Source organism: Mesoplodon densirostris, chromosome 4 (genome assembly GCF_025265405.1).
Source record: "Mesoplodon densirostris isolate mMesDen1 chromosome 4, mMesDen1 primary haplotype, whole genome shotgun sequence".
In the NCBI taxonomy this organism is placed as follows: Eukaryota; Metazoa; Chordata; class Mammalia; order Artiodactyla; family Ziphiidae; genus Mesoplodon; species Mesoplodon densirostris.
The window spans coordinates 38,740,525-38,762,904 of record NC_082664.1 but is presented as its reverse complement, the minus strand read 5'-3'; the positions used below and the strand labels follow the sequence as shown (position 1 = coordinate 38,762,904).

At 42.7% G+C, this 22,380-nt stretch overlaps 1 protein-coding gene across 3 annotated transcripts in view; it reads left to right on the top strand.

The window, feature by feature from the left end:
- The window catches only part of MTHFD1 (methylenetetrahydrofolate dehydrogenase, cyclohydrolase and formyltetrahydrofolate synthetase 1), a 58,556-nt gene that overhangs the window by 35,104 nt on the left and 1,072 nt on the right, over positions 1–22,380 (top strand). For 2 of the 3 annotated variants that reach the window (XM_060096024.1, XM_060096026.1), the window contains exons 13-28: positions 1,291–1,337; positions 1,965–2,072; positions 2,215–2,289; positions 4,621–4,723; positions 5,207–5,242; positions 6,611–6,687; positions 7,313–7,453; positions 9,005–9,073; positions 9,343–9,454; positions 9,549–9,688; positions 11,929–11,970; positions 14,368–14,468; positions 15,324–15,501; positions 17,800–17,907; positions 18,675–18,827; positions 21,724–21,817. In XM_060096024.1, the coding sequence (XP_059952007.1) occupies positions 1,291–1,337; positions 1,965–2,072; positions 2,215–2,289; positions 4,621–4,723; positions 5,207–5,242; positions 6,611–6,687; positions 7,313–7,453; positions 9,005–9,073; positions 9,343–9,454; positions 9,549–9,688; positions 11,929–11,970; positions 14,368–14,468; positions 15,324–15,501; positions 17,800–17,907; positions 18,675–18,827; positions 21,724–21,813 (1,580 nt within the window). In that variant the 3' untranslated portion in view covers positions 21,814–21,817. The remainder of the gene's footprint in view (positions 1–1,290; positions 1,338–1,964; positions 2,073–2,214; positions 2,290–4,620; positions 4,724–5,206; positions 5,243–6,610; positions 6,688–7,312; positions 7,454–9,004; positions 9,074–9,342; positions 9,455–9,548; positions 9,689–11,928; positions 11,971–14,367; positions 14,469–15,323; positions 15,502–17,799; positions 17,908–18,674; positions 18,828–21,723; positions 21,818–22,380) is intronic. The other variant, XM_060096025.1, reaches the window with a different exon arrangement.

The following is a 22,380-nucleotide window of genomic DNA, read 5'->3' as shown; positions in this document are numbered from 1 at the left end:
TATGACTGATAGTCGACCCTCATAGTAACAGTAAAGGTAATCACAGCTGCTGATCACCATGCTGACTTTCTAGAGACAAAGACAAACCCTACAGATGTTTCACACAGGGAATAAGAAAAGCATATGCTTATTGAGTATAGGCTTCGTGCCAGGTTTTGTGCTAAGCAGTTTATGCCTATTACTTTATCTTCTAGGATGGTTAGTATTATCACCACTTACAATAGCAGCAACTGGGATTCAGAGGTAGCTTGAATTCAAGGCAGTGTTATCAAGTACCAGGGTGAGTCCCCACGTCTACTTCAAGCTCTAAGATAATACCATCAACCCAGTATTTCTTCTGATTAGATGAAAACACAACATCAATAACTGTACTTCACCTTCAGTTTTTGATACCAACAGTACTGCAGACATGTTCATTTAATTAAAATAGGTTCTCAGAATTAGCTTCATCATTTGCTTGGCGATAGGGTATCACATATCCTGCTTGTTCTAACAATTACTACAAATGTTGACACGGGGTACGCCTTTGTCCTTCTTCAGCCTATTGTTTTGATATAAGTGCGTTAACTCAGTTCTGCTTTTGAGCTTAATAACCCCCTTTTATTTCACAATGAGCCTTTTCCCCCTTATTGAACCCAATATGCTCCTTTTCCTCTTATCACAAATTGCCCCGTTTTCATTGCATGATCTCTGCCCCACAAAAAAACCCCACACAAAACCTCTACCTCAGATTGACATTTATCTCACAGTTAACCTGATAACCTGGACATTTTTAACTGGATTTTGGTTAGTAATCCAAATGGGCCAGCAAAAAGCTAGCAGTTAAGCTGTTTTCTACCATATGTGTCCTATTTAGGAAGAATTGCAGTCTCTGTGTTTGTGTTGCTGTGTTTATTTTAAATATTCCTTTTTTAAAATGCCAGAATAGCATTTATGAGGATAGGAAATTGAACAGGTTTGCCTTTATGTAACTGTAGGCTGGTTTTTTTTTTAAACAAATGTTAGGAATCAAGGGGAACCTGTTTCTAAAGATAATGAGGAGGTATGTTATGTGTTTATGGTTTTGTCAGTTAGATTCAGATCTCAGTTGAGAGACTACTCAGGGTGAACAAGATCAAGCGGTTTAGTTTGGTCAAGAAAATTAGAAAGCACTTGATCAAATCTGTCAAAATGGTTGTAAAAAGTAAATAATATGCGGAGCAGTTACAAAAACCGATCTGCTTTCATTTGATTTGCAAGTCATGGTGAAACATGCTTAATATGAGTCTTCAACCTTGACCTCTCCTCCAGGTGGTGCTGCAGGCGGCGGCTACTCACAGGTCATTCCTATGGAAGAGGTAATGTGGTCTGGGATTTCGTTGGATCAGACCTTTTCTTATAGTTTTTCCTTCCTGGGATTAAAGTTTATTTTAGAGATCTTAGTAGGCAAATTACTTGTTTGCTCAACAGAAGCAGTACTTCAGAGAAAAACATCTTAATTTGCCAACTTTTAAACAGTTTACTTTTTTGACATGACAAGGACTTCAAAGCCTGGCTTGCAGTGAAAATAGTAAGCAAGTGATTAAACGAAGCATGAGATAGGGAAGAACAAACATGAAGTGAATTCAAAGTAATAAGCACAGAATTGAGAGCAGCATATAGGCGTGGAGTTGGGTCGCTCCAGTGTACTTCTCGCTCACTGTTTAAAGGACGTGAGCGTGTTCTTACTAATCCAGTGTTGCTGTTGATCCCAGGAGTGTGGCATTTATGATTATTGGCCATGTCTCTTAGGGAAAATCTGTGTTCCTTCTGAGGACAGGTAGCAGTTTGTTTTCAAGAGATAGCTGTGTTGGCGTTTGTCCACTAGCTGTGCTGCCATCAGTTTTCCATTGGCTTTAACATAGGGACTGGTTTGGTTGCAATAGAATGAATGTGAAAAGATGCAGAGAAGTTGGAAGACTGATGTGGCTTCTACCCTTTTGTAGTTTAATCTCCACCTCACTGGTGACATCCATGCCATCACTGCGGCTAATAACCTTGTGGCTGCGGCCATCGATGCCCGGATGTTCCATGAACAGACCCAGACAGACAAGGTAGGCTGCTGAGACCCCCACAGGCACTTTCGGAAGGTTTGAAGCACTCGAATTAATGTTGGACCCTTGGGTACCAATAATGCTGGTAGCAAGACAGTGGCGTTCCTCTCTCTTAAAAGCCCTCTTCCTCCTTTTCTCTAAGGCTCTCTTTAATCGTTTGGTACCCTCAGTAAATGGAGTGAGAAAGTTCTCTGATATCCAAATCCGGAGGTTACGGGTAAGCTTTTCCCTTGTTCATTTTTGATATTGTGTGAAATTAGGTGATCGATAAGGAGGTTATAATCTCCTTAGAGTAGCCTATTTTGGACAAGTTCATCCATAACCATAGTCATAAGGTTATGATATACATAAAGATGGGTGGCAGAGGTTGTTTCTCACTTATCTTTGAATTTTTAGTGGTTAGTCCCAGAGTCAATAGAGCACTGATGACCTGCTCTCAGCTAAGAAGAAAGACACTTCTTTATAGCATGGATATAGGAGTCAGGATGCTAGCGTGGCAGCATAGCAGCTTCTAGAGTTTGAATACCTGCTCTTTGCAGCATCAGGGCCTTAAGCAAGAGTGGTTACTTCTGTATTTTATTTGAACTTCTATTACAAATATATAGTTATTAAACATACACTGTGCCATATGACCCAGAAATTCTACTCCTAGGTATTTACTCAAAAGAAAGGCAAACTTGTATTCATATAGAAACAAAGTCTACAAACAACCTAAATATGCTTCTGTAATAAATGGATAAACAAACTGGTACATCCATACAGTAAAAAGGAATGAACTGTTGATACACACAACTTGAATGAATCTCAAAGGCATTATGTTGCTTGAAAGAAGCTAGCCGCAAATGATTGCATACCGTATGCTTCCATTTATATGACATTCTCAAAAGACAAAGCTATAGTGATAGAAAATAGATCAGTGGGTGCCAGGAGTTATGGGTCGGGGAAAGGTGTGGCTATAAAGGGGTAGCACAGGGAATTTTCAAAATAAAATTCAAAATATATTCTTGTGTTACTTTTACATGTGAAAGAAATGTTATATATCTGTAAATATTCTTTAGACTGCCTGACACATACAAGCATTCAATAAATGGTATGTGCTACCTTGTTATCAAAAGTAGTTACACTCACCTTATTTTTAATTTTTTGCAACTTTATATTTTAATGCTGTAAGAATAGTACACAAGCTCCAGATGCAGTAATGATTTATATTTTGCCCTACTTGCTTTACAGTCTGTCACTATTTATATATATGCATTTTTCTCTGGACTTGAGAAAAAGTGACTTTTACACAGTTTGATATTTTTTAGCTTCTCTTGTTCTCACACCCCACAAAAAATCCTTGCATAAGGTAAGTCAGCTATTACCTTGTTATGTAAAAGAATTGTGTTCTGCAAGGCAGCAAGTACTGTAGAAGAGCAGGCAACTTCTAATCTTACCTTTGCTGATGGAACTTTCTGTCAGGTGTGGGGAGGGGCTGGACTCAACGTTTAAATGATCCTTTAAAAAGCTCTAGGATTTGAGATCAAAGGACTTGTCCATGGCCACAGCACCCCTCACCAGGTTGGAACTAGAACGTTGATCTTCTGTTTCCTGGTCCCCAGGCATCCTCTCTTGTGCTGTGTTATCACAGCCTACCCACCAGGTACTCAGTCAAGAAGGGTTCTCAGCAGCAAATTCTCAGCTTAGTGACTGAGGGTTTTGCTGACTTCTGTAAACAATGTCATGTTCCAGGCTTGTGACGCTATTTGACAAGCCAGTGAGCACCAGCTCTGAAAACACACCTGAGGTTTTAAAACAAAGTCCTCGTAACACAGGAAGGGAACTATGGGAAGAGTAGGGTTTGCTGGGGCCACTCGGATCTACCATGAGTTAAGAGAAAAAGAGAGTACATTTTAAAGGCATTTTCCATTTCAGTATTTGACCATGGTACACGTAAATAAATAAATTTCCAAGTTCTGTGAGGAGGAAGAAACAAACCCTTCTTGTGCCTTTTGGAATAGTAAGAAGGCAGAGAAAGGATAGTACTACTTAAAAAGCATGTACTGTGCTAGAGCAATGTCTGTTCTTTTCTTCTGCATTGAAAGGACTATTTATCCCTTTAAATACATTCAAAAGGTCCTATTAGTTTTAAAAAAGGCATTAAAAGTGATTTACATTGATTTTTATTGATCGATGTTTGTTTTTGCCCTTCTGATTTTGCATTTGACTTGGGCTTCTCAACTGTTTGATTGAAAAAGCCTTTCCTTTCAATATGTTTGCATATGGTGAGTTAGGTACAACACTTTTTGGTCACTGTGTTTACATAGGGCTTCGGTTTAGGGAAATGCCTCTGGTGCTCAGTGATAGGGACAAACATGTTAATAATACCTTTGTACATGTGTGAATGGGAAATAAAGATTTAGCCAAAGGGGTCATAGTTTTCCCTTCTGAATTTAACATGGTTTATATTTCCCCTATCTGGAGATAGGGATAAAAATTTTTTTTAAAAAATCATATCTGCTTTTGTTTGGTTTGTTTTATTTTTGTTTTAATTTTCCTACCTCTCCAGAGACTAGGCATTGAAAAGACTGACCCTACCACACTGACAGATGAAGAGATAAACAGATTTGCAAGATTGGACATTGATCCAGAAACTATAACTTGGCAAAGAGGTACCAGAGCAGGGTGTACACCCCATTGGTTTGGTTATACTGCACGCCCCATGCCCTCCCTTAGAGTTGGTAAAATGGGAGGTCCATAGCTTGTGTATTGGTATTTTCATGGTTAAGGCCTGACTAAGATGGTGACTCACTCGTTTTCCTGGCCACCTCCATCAATCTCCCTCCTTATTAGCTGTAATCAAACCTCCTTTTGTTCGGTTAGCTGGACATTTTGCTGGCTCTTCAGTGTTCATTGGCATGAGGAGGGTTTTAAGGAAGTTCATACATAAACCAAAAATAACATTTTGCAACTTTCATTTTATGCAGAAAGTTTTGGTGTCATTAAGTAGAGAAGTGATGTTTAATCACTTCTTAAATCAGGTTGCCCTTTATTCTTAGAATTCTTGTCTGGCATAAGTGACTTGATTTTTCTTGTAGGTCTGGAGCTTGCCTACTCACTTTTACCTCATTTTCTTAAACTCTCTTGTAACAAAGTAGGTAGCCTTCAAGGTTTAAACATCCAGCAGATTGGTGAGTGAGTTGCCTGGTTTCACTGCCAGATGTTGCTTTTCTCTGTGTCAACTAGCATGGCTTAGAGTTTTATTTTGTACCAACAGTGTATGCATCTAAACTCTGTCACTGCTGAGAAGAAATTTTCATCTAGATGCACAGAATGCAGCTAACAGGCAATTTATTGACTGTTTTTGTGACTGTCATTGGCTCAGTAACTGTGCTAGCTAATGGCATTTTTAAGGCAACTCTCCTAATATCTAAAACCACACTGATATTTCTCTTCCTTTGCTTCAATAGCTTTAGACATATAGTATAATATTTTATGAGGAATAAGCTAAAGATCCATTTCGAAAATTTATTATCGCAATCATTTTTCCTTTGTTTTATATGTAATTCATGCTTTCTAAGAAAGTAGAAGCAGACAAGGGAAAACATGGATCATACCCACTGACTGGCTGTTTTATACACAGAAATTAGATGCAAGGAACTAGACACCATTTAAAAAAAAAAAAGGATAAACTCCAGCAACTCATTACATCCTTCACTTATCAAATGGAGTGGTGTGTGTGTTTCTCCAAGTGCTGCACAAGACACTGCTTTTAGTGTTTAAATTATTACAGTCTTTAAGGAAAATAATTTGGCATGTTATCAAGTACCTTGAAAGTGCCTCTCCTCTTTGACCCACCCTAAAAGAGTGTGAACTGGTTTGCTGCTGTTTTTCATTTTGTGTTTTGTTATTTTTGGTATGTCATACAAAAAACAAAATTGGGAATACACTAAAATGTTCACCGTAGTTAGACCTAGGAGGTGGGATTAAGATTAGTTAGTAGGTTGATCTTTGCCATGTTTTCAAGGGTATGCAATTGGAAAGATGTTCTATCATCAGAATGGAAATTACTTCTTCTAAGTGTGCTAAAGGAAAGAGCAGGTCTGTTACCCAGCCTGCTTCAAAAGGCATTGCCTTTGCCCTCTGTTTATGGGCCTTGTATGTCTCAGGGTTATGTAAGATCAGTGAGTCATCCCACAGGACAACATAAATCTCGGCCTTTTGAAAAACTGTCCTGCTCTGTTTTTTGTGGAATGTGGAATATGCTTTGAAACAGATTCCAGATTTCTAGTTAATTGTTTGAATTCTCTAGGAAGAATAAACCAAGCCACTCTACAGTCTTGTCTTTAATTCCTGCACATTAATGGTATGCAAACATCATTTCTAAACTTGGACCCATATTCTAGCTTTACCGTAAATTTTGAAATCAAATATTATAGTCATTAAGTTAGATTTGTTGCTTAAAATTCTGCTGGTTCCTTTGACTTTATGGTCCTTTTCCGTCTCTACTATATCTGCTGTATTTTCCCTCTCTACTGTATCTTCCTTTTCTACCATAGTGCTGGATACCAATGACAGATTCCTGAGGAAGATCACAATTGGACAGGCTCCGACGGAGAAGGGGCACACACGGACGGTAACTGCCTGTTCCTTTCTAAATAAATTAGCTCATGAGCACTAGATCCTTGCTGCTTCTATCCTCCTCCATCCCCTCCTGATCAGCTGATACTGCCAGGTGGTGTTCTGCCTTCTCCCTTGTAAAATGAGAGCGAGTAGGTGTGTGGTATTGAGCACTCCTGACAGGTTTTGCAGTAAATCCCATGTGTCACCTGTGTATTTTTCCCCCAGTATTTTTTCCTGGAGGTGGAGTGCCCCAAATGAATATCCTTGTACATGAATTGATTAAAATTGCTTCTTTTTTGTGGCCATTTTGCAGTATGTCTCTTCGGTGAAAGAGCTTCTGAGTTAGTCCCTTGTATGTTAGGGAAACCATGATCATATGATTACAAGCTGCCTTCACAGGGATTGTTGGTCCTACTAGAACATTTATCTGTAAAAATCGACTACTCAAGGTCTTAGAATAATTTATTGCAAATTTTTGCTGTTGGAAGGTTATTTTCATTAAGTTCTTTTTGTACTGTTCTTTTATTCTGTCCTTTTAAGCTATTTGTTTAAGCCTGGGATGCAAACAAGGATTACTTTTGCAATCCACGCTTCTGTTTAACACAGTTTTCCCTGATGCGTCTTTTCCCTGCCAACAGGCCCAGTTTGATATCTCCGTGGCCAGTGAAATCATGGCAGTCCTGGCTCTCACCAGTTCTCTGGAAGACATGAGAGAGAGACTGAGCAAAATGGTGGTGGCATCCAGCAGGAAAGGGGAGCCCATTAGTGCAGAAGATCTGGTGGGTACCCAGGCACTCCAGACTTGGCAATCCATCTGTGTCTGTTGTCCCAGCATGTCTCAGCAGTTACCACTGACAAAAACTGTGGCGTACTTAAGATGCTGCAATTAACTAATAAATTCATATGATCTTGCTACTTACTAGATAATTATGAAGTTTATAAAAAGTACTTCATAGTGAGTGATAGATGGTGTGCTCCAATAATAGACCACGGGTGGTTTGAGCAATATCTTCAGCCTGTGAGTATTTCCAAGAGAGGGTGTCTGACTTCGGTTTCAGAGAGCATCAGGAGTCCATGTGAGGCCCTTAGAGCTGAGCTTTGAGTCACCCCCTGGACTCTCCCCATGACAGGCCTCCCTGCACAGAGGTCGCTCATCATGAGGCTCGGCACCATATCCACGCTGATGACCACATTGGGAACAGCTCAGCCAGTTCTTCTAATGATCCTGCTATACTCATTGTCCACATCAGGATTATTTCTGAACTATCTACATGGTATTATGGAGTTTGAAATGAGATAATCTTATAGATTACTTTTTTTTTTTTTTTTTTGGCTGCGTTGGGTCTTCGTAGCTGTGCGTGGGCTTTCTCTAGTTGGGGCACGTGGGGGCTACTCTTCATTGCAGTGCGCGGGCTTCTCATTGCGGTGGCTGCTCTTGTTGCGGAGCACAGGCTCTAGAGCGCAGGCTCAGTAGTTGTGGCTCACGGGCTTAGTTGCTCTGAGACGTGGGATCTTCCCGGACCAGGGATCAAACTCGTATCCCCTGCATTGGCAGGCAGATTCCTAACCACTGCGCCATCAGGGAAGTCCCCTAGATTACTTTTTTAAAAGCCTGTTTGTGTTCACATACACCAAAATGGTTGGCCTATGATTAGCGGTCTGTCAGATGAATCCGGAAAAGGGGGGAAATATTAATTTCCTGTTTTCAACAGTTAATGTGTATAAGAACAGAAATTGTTTTAAATTTTTACACCAAGCCAGGAACTTAGAAACTCATTGAAACTGAATATAAGTGGGATCCATAGCTTTATCTTACAGTGATACCGGTTTGTTCATCTGTGGTTGGATGGCTTAAAAAGAGGAACCTGATATATAAGAGTTGGTGTTGAACTCCTGGGTAAATTTTCAGTTTAAGGTACAGGAGACACATATTAAATCAGGTTTAGAGCCATTCTGCCCAGACACCAAAGTTACCTATAATTCAGTATTCTTAGGAAATAGCATTTCCATACCGTAAATGAGTCTAAAATGGATTCTCCACATCGATCAGCAACAGAGCTTCACTGAGATGCTTGTTTCCAGGGTTATGTATTTTTCCAGAATTTACATATGGATGTCATTTTCATTCTCTCTTCTCCCTTAAGATAATTGGCAACTTTATTGTATATCCTGAAAAATAAATAGACAAATGAATGGGTGGTCTAGTTTAGGTAAAAGTACTCATTGGTCCAAGATGGCTAAAAAAGGAAGACCTAAGAATGTTGAATTTTGGCTTCAAAAGGTAGGTTTTTGGCTGGTGGGCAACAACCCTTCATGCCTTTGTTTTGCAGGGAGTGAGCGGGGCATTGACAGTACTCATGAAGGACGCCATCAAGCCCAATCTCATGCAGACATTAGAGGTGAGCAGAGTGACTCCTGCCTTCCTGGACTGGTTGTAAAGCAGATTGATCCTGGGGAGTCAGAGACCTTCTCTCCCTGGTCATCTCTTTCTTCCCATTCTTTCTCATAGTTGTGACTGGGACTTTACTGAAATCTAAAAGAAGCGGCTTCATACTTTCCCTTGGGAAGTCTTTTTCTTTTGGATTCCAGCTAATTTTGGTCCCCTTACCAAGTGGTCCCTTTTGAAGCAGGATGGGCAGCTTCGCTCATGATGTCTTGATTTCCACAGGGCACTCCAGTATTTGTTCATGCGGGACCATTTGCCAACATCGCACACGGGAATTCCTCCATCATTGCAGACCGGATTGCACTCAAGCTTGTTGGTCCCGAAGGGTTTGTAGGCGAGTGCTTTTGCAAAATCAGTGATAGACTGTTCTTTCTTTTAACATCAAGGGAGTTGGGATGGCATTTTTACAGTTGCTTTTCTCGTGACAGTGACTGAAGCAGGATTCGGAGCAGACATTGGAATGGAAAAGTTCTTTAACATCAAATGCCGGTATTCTGGTCTCCGCCCGCATGTGGTGGTGCTTGTTGCCACTGTCAGGGCTCTGAAAATGCACGGAGGTGGCCCCACGGTGAGGATCAGGAGTTGGAAGAGTCTGATTCTCAGAAATGTTCTGAAGGCTAAAGGGAAACTGGATGACTTGTGCCAGTTTCTTCATTAAGCTGCTCTTGTCCTCATGACTAATGGGTTGCCAGAAGCAGGGGATGTTCAGACGGCTCTTGTGCTGGCCGCCTTATCACTCCTAGGCAGTGCCAGCTCTTGGCATTTTAAGAGGGCCGAGGTTGTCTTCATGGCCTACCTTTCAGAGCAAAACACCTGATAATATCAAAACCCCTCCAAGGACATGTGCTTGGCTATATTTACAAAAAACTCCTTTATGTTCAGACTGTTCTTTTTAAATCTGAGTTCCTTTTCCCCCTAATGGTGATGCTGGCAGCCAGCCAACCAAACCATTTAGCTGAGATCGAGGTCAGCCCCTTATTGGGAGGTGGGTGCTGGGCAGGACCGCTAACAGCTTGGAGTCGGGGGAGAAGGAGCTCCAGACTGCCTCCAGGTGATGGGGAGAAACAGGTAAGCATGGTTTATCTTCAGCTCCGACCTGAACTTTGTGTTTTCCTGAATTCATACTGCTTAGAAATAGTACTTTCTGCTCTATTATTTTAACACCTTTTCTTCAGCACCTGCATGCGAAGACATGGTGCTCATTTTCAGAAATTAGTTGAAGTATTAAATTCCTGTCCTCCGGGATCTGGTCTAGTAACTTGATAAATAAGACCTCCCTCACCTACAGAAGAAAATCACTGTTTCTTAGTGTAGTAATCAGGGGTTTTCCTGTTACTGCAGTTCTCAAGCATGTTGGTCTCAGAACTTCCTTACACTCTTAAAAATTATTAAGGGCCTAAAAGAGCTCTTTGTTCAGGTGATATTTACTATATTAGAAATTAAATATTGACATAAATATTAACATAAATAACATTTTTTTAAGTGAAAAGTGACTATATTTTCCAAAACAACATTTAGGCATTGTACGCTTTTCAGATCTCTTCAGTATCTGGCTTAATCAAAGACCGATGGATTCTCATCTTTGGCATTTGATCTGTTGTGATACCACATGTCACATAATCTCTGGAAAAGTCCATTGTATACTCAGGAAATCATGCGAGTGAAAAGAGCCATAATGTCTTAGAATTATGAAAATAGTCTTGAGCTCTTGGACCCCATGAAAGGATTAGGTCCCCACTCGGGGGAGAGCTCCTGCTGTCACAACCCCAGCACACCTCTCCGTCGTACTCGTCCCCGAGGCGCTCCTAACCCAGGATGCCCCTTTGTGCTAGGCGTGCAGGACGGACTCCCTTTTCCTTCCTGATCATAACCAACGTTTCTCTCTCTTGCACCCCCTCACTCACCCTCACGCCTTTGCACCTCCTCTCCTGGTCTCATGTCTGGAAAACACTGGGGGCGCGTAAGCTGGCAGCACTGAGAGGAGAGCTTTGCGCACAGCTCTGCCGGGACCCTCGCCTGCTGCTCCTGTTACCTGCTGGAGCCACGTGCGGCCCGGACCGCGGGCTCAGGTCCCTGTTTGGTGCCCCGCCTCTCCGAGGCCCCTTTGGAGCTGGAGCACCATGGTGTCTCTGAGGAAAGGGAGCCGAGCAAGCTGAAGGCTTCCTAATCACTGTCCATTGCCCCGTGGCGTCCCTGGAACTGGCGCCTTCACCCCTGCTGCACTTCCCTGTGGATGTATCAGGGCTGACCCACCAGGTACCTCTGGAACAGTGAGCACTCACAGAGGAAGAAAATCCTTGTGTGTTGTTTCCCTCTTGTTCCTGTTGCTCACGTGCCCCATTCAGCCCCGCAAGGGAGTGGGCTAGCTCCATGGACCAGCTCACGGACCCGTCGCAGGGCGTCTGACTTCACGGCAGATGTCTCAGGGTGGCTTTTGCAGGGCTCACAGCTGCCTTGTTCTCTACACTCAGCTTTACCTCCACCCCCACTGCTGTGTGCTTCACTCGCTGGGGTTATTGCCCCTGCCAAGGACACATCCCTTCCCTCACCTGCCTTCATAGATTCATCCCTTCTTACCTCTTCAATTCAGGCCACGAAGGTCTCCCACTCTGCTCAAAGCAGTCATTTTTGTTCTGTGCCGTAGTATTGGTCATAGCTCTAAATCCTTAGGGCAGAAAACAACCTTTTACTGCTGTGTATTCCCCAAGCATGCAGCTTCTGGCCTTTAACACATGGCAAAGCACTGTTTGAAGCTGAACTCTAATTGTAAGTAGAAAATGCCTCTGACTTTGCTTCTTTTCCTTCCAGGTTACTGCTGGACTTCCTCTGCCCAAGGCTTACATAGAGGAGGTAACTTCAGTCACTTCTAATTACTTGGCCTAGAAAGCACCACATTCTGAATCAGCATTTCTCAACCTGGCCCATTTAGAAATGACTGGGCTGTCGCTATGACCCAGGGTTGCTCTTGGGAGCAGGGTGTGCTAACAGGCCTGCAGTGTGCTGAAGAACTGTACTAAATGAAACAGGGAAGAAAATTCTCATAAAGCAATTGCCCGCATAGGATGTCAGTAAAACCACTCCCCTAGACCAGTGGTTGGTTCTCAACCAGGAGCAATTCCCCCCATCCCAACCCTCACCCCAGGACACTTCGCAATGTCTAGAGACATTTTTGATCGTTGCAACCTGAGGTGGGGAGTGCTACTGGCATTCAGTGGGTAGAGGCCAGGGATGCTACAATGCATAGGACACTCTCCACTATAAAGAAATATTTAGCCCCAAATGTCAGTAGTGCTGAGATTGAGAAACCCTGCACTAATCTCATGGAAGCTTCCTTTTCTTCCCTGCATTAGCTCGTTGATTCTCAAATGCTGTTCATATCAGAAGCAAGTAGGGGCTGTTTTTGAAATGCTTTTTCCTCTGCAGAGTTAAATCCATATTAAGGGGCCAAGATAAGGTCAGCATCCTGGTTATTTTTCTAGGCAGTTTTCATAAACTGATTTGGTTTATGGCATTAATCAGGAGCTCAAGGAATTGTGAGCTCAAACCTTTTCATATTTATATCAGTAACCATCGAAGAAACATCTCTAGCACCAGTCTGGGGTTATCATGTGAGGGATTAGGCCCCCAAATGAGATGGTAAGTTCGGCTGCTATCACTGTTGATTCAAGTTTTCTGCCTTTTTTGGAGGCTTTTAAATTGTCAGGCAGTACAGGGTCACTTTTCAGCCCCCAAATGAAGTAATTCAAACGCAGCTAGCAAAGAATTGCTGGTGCCTTCAGTTTGCCTGTCTTCTGAGTTATGATTTGCCTTTTATGGTCATTTGTCTGATTCATGCGTAGGAGGGGAATTCACAGTTCTGGCCCTCCTGCCACCCAGCAGCCTTTCCTGCATCTAATTAGAGCAACTGCCCCTCACTGGCCCAGCTGGTGTCTTCATTTAAGAAATTCTACTTATTTAAAACTATTCTCAATCAATCTTACGTATTAATTGGTTTTCATGTGACTAGAGGTAAGGAATTAGCCGTGCTCTTTAGAATGTCAACTAAATTCTAATCTCAGTTTTCAGTTATTAAAGGGGGAAAAAGCATAAATCATGTTTATAATTATCTCAGTTGTTTTCTATATCTTACCTTTTTTCTGCTGTTTTATGAAATCCACAAACCAAGCGCTATTACTGCTGGGTTTTACTCATGATCTAGTATACTTATTTTTATATAAGACTATGATATTTTCATTTTTAAAATACTTAATGTATTTTAAGCTTATATATTAATATACCCTTTGTAAAAAAAATTAAATAATACAAGAATATAATATATATATGATTTGAGTCCCCTGTTAACAGTTGGTGCGTATATCTCAACATTTAAAAAAATTCCATGAATATGCACATGTATTTTTGTATTTGTCCAACAATGGGATTAATTAATCTCTTCATAGTTTTGCCATTTCAGTACATCTTCGAGAGGTTCCATGCTAATACAGATTTCCTCACTTTTCATAACATGTACCTGATACATATTTATCGAGTGTATATATCATGATTCACTGGCTCAGTCCCCTACTGAAGGAGCTTTGTGTTTGCAGTTTTCCCATGCTGCAAGCAGTGCTCCAGGAAGCATATTTTAAAATATTTTAAAATGTGTTTCCTTAATTACTTTCCTTTAAATTTCATAGTATTTGGTTCTTAAAAATGGTATTTATCTCATTTCTGACACAAGAAGGTTTATGGTTCTAACACAACATTGTAAAGCAACTATATACCAATAAAAAAAAAAAAAAGGTTTGTGGTTGAGTTCATCACTGATGAAAGCATCACTGATGACTCCATGTTTTCTGACAAATGCCACACACTATGTGTGCTAGGCCCTGTCTTCTGATGGCAGGGTCTGTGCCATGCTGAACAGAGTCGGTTTGTACTGCTGTACCATATAAATACATACAATCTATAAAACAGGGGTTGTAAATATAATTTATTTAAAGGCAGCTGATTCTGTTTAAACAGCAAATAAGCTATTAAGATACAGCACGATGAGGCCAGATGCACCAGCAAATCTCACCCTTTCAGGGCAGCCAGGACAGCAGCACAGCTCACTCTAGGGCTGCAGGCTCCAGCGTGTCTCTGTTGGCTTGTCCTGCCAGTGAGTGGCTTCTGGGTCAAGGAGACAGTTTCTCTTTTAAGAAGAGCCTGCAACTGTTTTCAGTTCTGCTCTCTGACCTCACAGACCTTCCACTGTTGTTTCTGCAGAACCTGGAGCTGGTTGAAAAAGGCTTCAGTAACTTGAAGAAACAAATTGAAAATGCCAGGATGTTTGGAGTTCCAGTGGTAGTGGCCGTGAACGCCTTCAAGTAAGTATAAAGTGTAAGAGTCCAGGGGGACTGTGGAAAACGGCCAGCAAACATCTCCTGGTGCTGATTGTGCAGCCCAGCTTTTAGCTTTGTTCTCTTCTTCAGTTACTGCTGTTGGTTATTAAGCCTGTGCTTTGGGAGCTGTTGATGAGAGCCTGCCATATGACAGGCACCACGTATGTCACAGGGGACTCATCACCTCACTTGCTGAGGGTCCAGAGTCAGATTTGGCTCCTCTGGGTGCCCTTCTCCACCAGGTGAAGTGGGTAACACACAGGCCAGAAGTTAACCGTTCTTTTTGGTCTTTAAAGGCCTTTTGTGCTAAGAGATGGTCATAGCCCTACACAGTTCCATTAGTTCACCAGGTCTGGTAGGATGTTGTCTTGACAATTTGTTAAACGTATTGAGCTGAAAGTGTTCCTGTAAGAGAACTTGTGTGGGTTGTTTAGTTATCGTAATGCTGGTTTTGGTCTTGTTCTGATGGTCTAACCACAGCAAAATAGGAAGCAACATTTTTGAAAAGCTAGTATTTATCGATTCCTTATGATGTGCCTAGAATGTTTTAAGTACTTTGCATGTATTTACCGTCTAAGCCTCATAACATCCCAATGAAATAAGTGCTATGATTATGCCCATTTTACCCATGTGGATACCAAGGCACATAAAGTTTAAGTAACTGGCTGAAAGTCACCCAGCTAGTAAATTGTGGAGCCAGGGTTCAAACCCAGGCAGTATTACTTGATTAGTGTCTGTTTATCAGTGGGTAATTCACATGGGTTTTAATGGCAAAAACATGACAGATTCTGTCCTCTCCAGCCATCGTCAATGCTTTAACATGAAGCACTGCCTTTACAGGACAGATACGGAGGCGGAGCTGGACCTCATCACCCGCCTCGCCAAAGAACATGGGGCTTTTGATGCTGTGAAGTGCACTCACTGGGCAGAAGGGGGCAAGGGCGCCCTGGTGCTGGCTCAGGCCGTCCAGAGGGCAGCTCAGGCACCCAGCAGCTTCCAGCTCCTCTATGACCTCAAGGTGGGCTACCTGCTGTATGCAAAAAAACAAAAAGCACAATGCAGTTTCTGTGTGGCTGCTTCTGCTTAGAGCCTATGTTTAGCAGCTTCATCCTGTGGGTTTGATTCCCATGTAGGTGAGTTACACGACCACAGCCTGGACTCTCAACTCCAGACAGCTTTCTTACCAACGCACGTTGCTGCTTACGGGCAGAGGAGGGCGTCCAGGCAAGAACACCCCGGGAGGTTGGCTCACATCCTAACTTTGAAAAGACTCACAGTACAGTCCCTTTGCTGGCAGGAGAGAGGGTTACATATAGAAGCAAGAGTCATGGCAAATTGGCAAGGGGCTACATCAAACTCAGAAACATTTTCCCCAATATAGGGGAAAGCAGTGTGGTCCGAAGTGCACTTCCTGGTACGGACGCTGCCTCAAGTTCAGAGAAGCACTCAGGTGCAAAACCAAAGCACCTTGGCAGGCTTGAGCATTCTTTCCACCACTGAGTAAATTACGGTACATCTGGCTCAGGCAGAAGCACTGCTTATTCTGGGATGCAGTAAAGACAGTTCACAAAAGTGTTGTTATTACAGGGTTGTATTTTGTTTTCAGTTCCCTGTGTATTTCAGGTTGTGATTAGACATTAGTAGTATGCCCACGATAATTGGAAACTGTTAGGAACATGGAATGAATGTTGAAGCTAGTTCTGCTTGTATTATCTAGGCTGCTTTTTGGCTTGGTTTTTAGAAGATAATCATAAACTTTCAAAAATAGCCATAAAAAGGTACACGGAAGAAACCCTATTACTCTTGAATTTTAACAATCTCTTGTTTTCTTTGGCCCTTGCAGGTATAATACTCTTATATCTTAGTTACAATTAATTAACATTCTCCTACTGACATGGACATTTTCCTGTTGAGCTTTAGTTTTATAGACTGGTTTGAAAACCTGTTCAACCAACCATCTTTTTAGGAAATGCCCTAAACACAAGTTTGCAACAAACACAAAGCATTTACAGGCACCCTTTCTAAGCCCCCATCCACAGTACCTGAATTAGGAAACCCAGTCCTTGAAGGTGAGCAGGAGGCCTGAAGAAGTGGGGTAATGAGGACTTTATAACCCATTTCTACTTGGAACTTTTCTCTGTTCTGACAAACAGGAGGCTGCCACTTTTTCTCTTAAGCATCTGTTGGTCTTAAATCACTCCTCGACGAAAGTACTTTTGCTTCAGAAGTCCTGAATATGTCTTGGCATTTATAGAGCTCCAATTATAAGAGGCATATGAAAGTAGTTCCTATTGGATCTTTATAAAGCTGTAATTGAATAGACAATTATATTTATTTATATCCATATACAAAGCCCCTTCATAAATGATCACTGTTTAGTTCAAAAGAAAATGTTTATTTTCATTATTTAAGATAATTATTTCTTTCACAAAACAAAACTCAGTATTCTCTTAGCCTTAGTTGCTAGGGAGCATAGAGTCTGATATTGCCTAATTTCAGTGATTTGCTCACCCAGGTTACCTGTGAGTAGCTGTCCTTCCCATTTCCTTCGGGTAGTTTCTCCCTGTGCTGTTTACTCTGAATCCTAGTGCCTTGAGCTAGGCTGCAGCAGCATTTAAGAGGCCAAGCCCCACATCCGAAAGCTTTGCCCTGGAGCAAGCAGCCCTGGGCTTCCTTGTTAGACCTAGAGGTCACTGGTTGGACCACTGGCCTCCCTCTGCTGCACTGTTTGCACAGGGGCCATGGAAAGCATATCCTTTCCCACCATACCCATTGCATGTTGATTATGTAAGTCACTAGGTTGTTTAAATATGTAGATGATCTTGTTTTTATAACTATTTCTAAGTAACAGCGATTAACGATCGGTATGTTGTGTTAAAGATAGCATCTGCCTCTCCTGTACACACCAGGGGTTCTGTGAATGGATATCAGTTGCCTTAGTTCATAAACAGTATCCCAGGTCTGCTCTGACAGGAGACTGATCTTCGTTATTGGAGCATTATATTTTATTTATGAAGAAATAGTTATTCTTGAGTAGTGAGCAGTATTGTTTATGATAGTGAGGTCTTAAATACACACACACACACACACAGTAATTTTACACCTGTGGGACATTTTCCATGTATAAAATCTGGGGCTTGGTAGTAAAAAAAAAAGTTCTAATCCAATAAACCTCAAACTATTTGCCTATTTGTGTATGTGTATAAAAACTTCTCTGGCCCTTTTGGGGACTCTGACCTGGAACATGGCTGTAAGTAAAGGTTCGTGTCCTCATGGGTGTCTAGTCATGGTCTCCCCTCTCTTTCCTGTCTGTTAGCTCCCAGTTGAGGATAAAATCAGGATCATTGCACAGAAGATCTATGGGGCAGATGACATTGAATTGCTCCCCGAAGCACAGCACAAAGCTGAAGTCTACACAAAGCAGGTAGATGTTTGGTTGGTTCTTTCAGCTCTTTATCCAGCAGGCCTTGGGGTCAGAATACCTGCATTCTTCCAGCCCACCAGGCATTGCTTCCCTCCTCTGGGCGGCAGCCTTCTCCCCTCTTAAATACTGAGTGTGGATTAGGTGGTCCGGTCCCAAGTTCTTTATCTACCCAGAGGTGGTATGTGAGTGTGGGAAAGCCATGAGGAAATATGGGGTGTCTTTATTGAGAGCCTTCAGTCGTACCTTCATGTCTGCTCCAAGCTATCGTTTTTTGTTTGTTTGTTTGTTTGTTTTGTTTTGCGGTACGCGGGCCTCTCACTGTTGTGGTCTCTCCCATTGCGGAGCACAGGCTCCGGACGCACAGGCTCAGCGGCCATGGCTCACGGGCCCAGCCGCTCCGCGGCATGTGGGATCTTCCCGGACCGGGGCACGAACCCATGTCCCCTGCATCGGCAGGCGGACTCCCAACCACTGCGCCACCAGGGAAGCCCCAAGCTATCGTTTTTAATTGGTTATATAAATGAAAGTGAAATATTCACTTGTGGGATATGGTTGTGAGTGCTTACCTCCTTCACCCAACAAAGTTTTTTGTTTTTTTTTTAATCAAGAATAACTAAGCTGGAGGAGGGCAGTGATGTAGAGATGTATGTAAAGGGAGTTGGATGTTTCAAATAAATTGCAGAAGCCATATCAGCACAGTGCCCGGATGTTCTTCGTTGCGTTGCCAGCCTTTCATTTGTCCCACTTCTGTTCCTGTCTTTCCCCAGGGCTTTGGGAATCTGCCCATCTGCATGGCCAAGACACACTTGTCCTTGTCTCACAACCCAGAGCAAAAAGGCGTGCCCACGGGCTTTGTCCTCCCCATTCGCGACATCCGCGCCAGCGTTGGGGCTGGCTTTCTGTACCCCCTGGTGGGAACGGTGAGTGAGTGCTGCAAGCAGAGCGCGTTGCTTGTTCACCCGTGCTTCTTAAATTGATTACTGAAGCCATCACGCAAATGCCGAATTAGCAGAGTTCATTGCTGAGGAGAAAGCTGGAGTTGGGCCCGTTACGATGAATCGTCTTGCTATGGACCATCTTGGTCTCAGTTCAAGGATGATGCTATGACTGCTTGTACTGAATAATAACTCTGTTTCCCAGTGGCAGTATGACCTTGACTGAATCCAGGATGGGCCTGATTCATAGGCTGTGGTGGTGCTTATATATAATCACAACTGACTTTTTTGGGCACCTTTCACAGACTGACTCGGTCCTCCCAACAGCCCTTTTGAGGCTCTGCACCTCCCAGTTCTTCTTGACAGGCCTGGAGCTTATGCCTGAAATTCAGGGAATGCATCATTTTTGAGTAAAGAATTTCCCCCTTAAAATGTGAGTGAACCCTGTAGATATGAAAGGTGAGGGGGTTTATTTACACTTTGAGATGATTTGATTATCAAATCTTATCTTACAGGTTTCATGCATGTTTAAGGAGGAAAATTACTAATAGGGAGGTAGAGGAAAGCTTAACGACATACTTGCAGTTTGGACTAACTTTGTCCCAGAGTCTGCATTGATCCTGTGCTCAGGTTCCCCCACAGATCCGCCCAGTATCCTACATCTGCAGATTGTTCTTACTGCAATACAGGATCGAAATAGTAAACTAAGCCAATACACAAGTAAAACCGATTGACCTCCTTTTGGAGCTTCTTTCAGTATAGTAAGAAAGCAGTAGGAGGTGATATGATAGTTGAAAGTACGGAACATTAAAACTGAACCCACTTTCACCCCTGCTGGTTTTGGCCTTGGGCAGGTTATTAAAGGTGTGAGCCCTGCTCTTGTCAGCTCTCTGTGGGGCAGCACCATGCGTCACAGTGGTGGTCAGACAGGGCGTGTGCACCAGTGCCCCTCAGCCCCTCCCTCCAGAGGCACGAGGCGTGCATCGCTCTGCTCCGAGGTCCATCCGTGCCTGGGGTTTGTAGAAATTCCCTTTCAGTAGGAACGTTAAACCATTTCCCCAGCACCTTGAATATTGCAGAATGTGTGTTTCCAGAGAAATTGTCAGAACCTGGCAGCTGAAGGAGCAGTACTGTCGCTGCTACTTTGATGTGGGTGCAGAGGGGTGGCTGTAGAGACAAAGGCAAAGCTGAAAGTGTCAGGCTGGGACTTTCTCATCCAGAACAGACTCTCACCTTAGAAGCCCACCTGGACCAAGACATTTCCGCACATAATCTAGACGCCTTAACAGTTACTGTTCTTCAGGGTTTCTGATTGCTGTTGGGGCCTGAACAGGGTTCAGAGGACTTGAGCATTTTATGTACTAATTCAAGGTGTGGTGGCTTCTTTTTGGAGTTTTATATCTAAGTTCCTATATGTATGTACACATACTCCTTTCATTTAAAAAATTTTCTGATTATCAACATGACCAATGTTTAAGGGGAAAAAAGTCCTCTTTGGGAAAGAGTAGTACTGATAATTCTACTAATCGCTATTTTGGGGATTATCTTCAGAATTTTCTGCCCATGTGCACATGCGTGTCTACATCAGTGGGCACCTGTCCTTCATCTTTTTTTTTTTTTTGGCTGCGTTGGGTCTTCGTTTCTGTGCGAGGGCTTTCTCTGGTTGCGGCAAGCGGGGGCCACTCTTCATCGCGGTGCGCGGGCCTCTCACTATCGTGGCCTCTCTTGTTGCAGAGCGCAGGCTCAGTAGTTGTGGCTCACGGGCCTAGTTGCTCCGCGGCATGTGGGATCTTCCCAGACCAGGGCTTGAACCCATGTCCCCTGCGTTGGCAGGCAGATTCCCAACCACTGCGCCACCAGGAAAGCCCTGTCCATCTTTAGTGTCATCTTCAGGCTCTTAGGCTAGGGCGGAGGACCAGTCCCTTCCTTTTTCCTCCTTGTCCCCACACTCAGCAGTCGCTTATCTCTTACAGAATGTGAGAACAGAGACCGATGTCAGCTACCTGTAGTACGTTCTAGGAAGTATTGATTGGCGCTCAGATGTCAGAACCAGGTTTTTTAAAGTATAAGTGTTTTGTGTTATGTAAGGTGACTCATCCTTTTCTATGACATTTTTATAGTTAAGTTGTAGAAGTTCCACTTTAACTCTTTTCCTGTCTAGATCTGATTTGAAACTTGTATGTATGTATTCATTATAAAGGACATTGTTACAGGTTAAAAATATACTGAGTTTTCCACTTACAAGCCTTACAGATTTATATCTAAGTAGATGTTTGTCAAAGCCAGCTCTTTAGAAAAAGAAGCAAGTGTAAATAAAATCCATGAGCATTGCAAGTTCAGGTTTAGAAGGCCAAATTGGACCAGTAAGAACAGTGATTGTAAAACCATCTAGATTAGGTACAGAAATGTCTTGGCCCAAGTTAAAGGATACTGATTCCTAATGTTGTGTTGCTGAAGCAAAAATAATATGGGTATCTACACAAGACTCATTAAAACAAAATTAAACAGCAGACAAGCCCTGCACCTCATTTTGATTTTGTGATGTGAGGACCGAGGGGGTGAATAACTGACTCCTCAGCACCCCCAGCACCTGCCATTGTGGGACGAAGGTGGAGGCACCTCCTCAGCCTCTTGTTGCACCAGTCTGTGTGGGAGCCCATGAGGAAGCCTGGTGTTTGGTTTGCTGGAGGACTCGAGGGTTTCTCTCTGAGATCATAACAGGATCAGTGACTTGGTTTTTAATATGTAACATGAAGCGTGCCATTTTATGGTTAACTATAAAATAATATTCTGTCTTTGTGCCTTGAGCTTTCTAGCTGAAGGGAAGGTGAAAAAAAACATCATATTAAGTTTGTTTTTAATGCTATTTTGCATCTCCTAGATGAGCACCATGCCTGGACTCCCTACCCGGCCCTGTTTCTATGATATTGATTTGGACCCTGAAACTGAGCAGGTGAATGGGCTGTTCTAAACAGGTAAGTTGTTTCTGGTGAAAGTTCTGCTTTTTTCCTTATGAGGCATGTTTATGAATTATAGGACTCCAGCTAAAGCTATGAAAGCGCAAATTCAGTGCTTTCAAAAGTTTTCTTTCCAGACATCAGTGAGAGAAGAGGGGGCAGTAGTGAGGGTTGGCAGTAACCAATGAATGAAATACTTATATTTCAACATTTTTGGAAGAAGAGCAGGGTTCATCACAGTTTGTCAGTGTAGGGTGGAAAGGTGCCATCCAGTGAACTAAGGAGGGACCCCAGTGTAGGTTAGACCTCCTCTGTGGAGCCCCAGGAGGCTCCAGGCTTGGAGCTGATGGCACACTGGAGGGCAGGAGCAGCTGAAGGTCTGTATACTCTGAATAGACAGTTGGCACACAAGAGTGAGTAAATGTCCCAGAAAGTAGAAAAGAGAAGGAAGCAGGACCAGTCCAGGAGTTCTTGGGTCTTAAGTGAAGGGCCCCCAAGGACTCATCACAATGAATGAGCCACCCCTGGACATATCCAAGTGAAATTTCAGAAACATCAAAGAGGAAAATCCTAAAAATCCT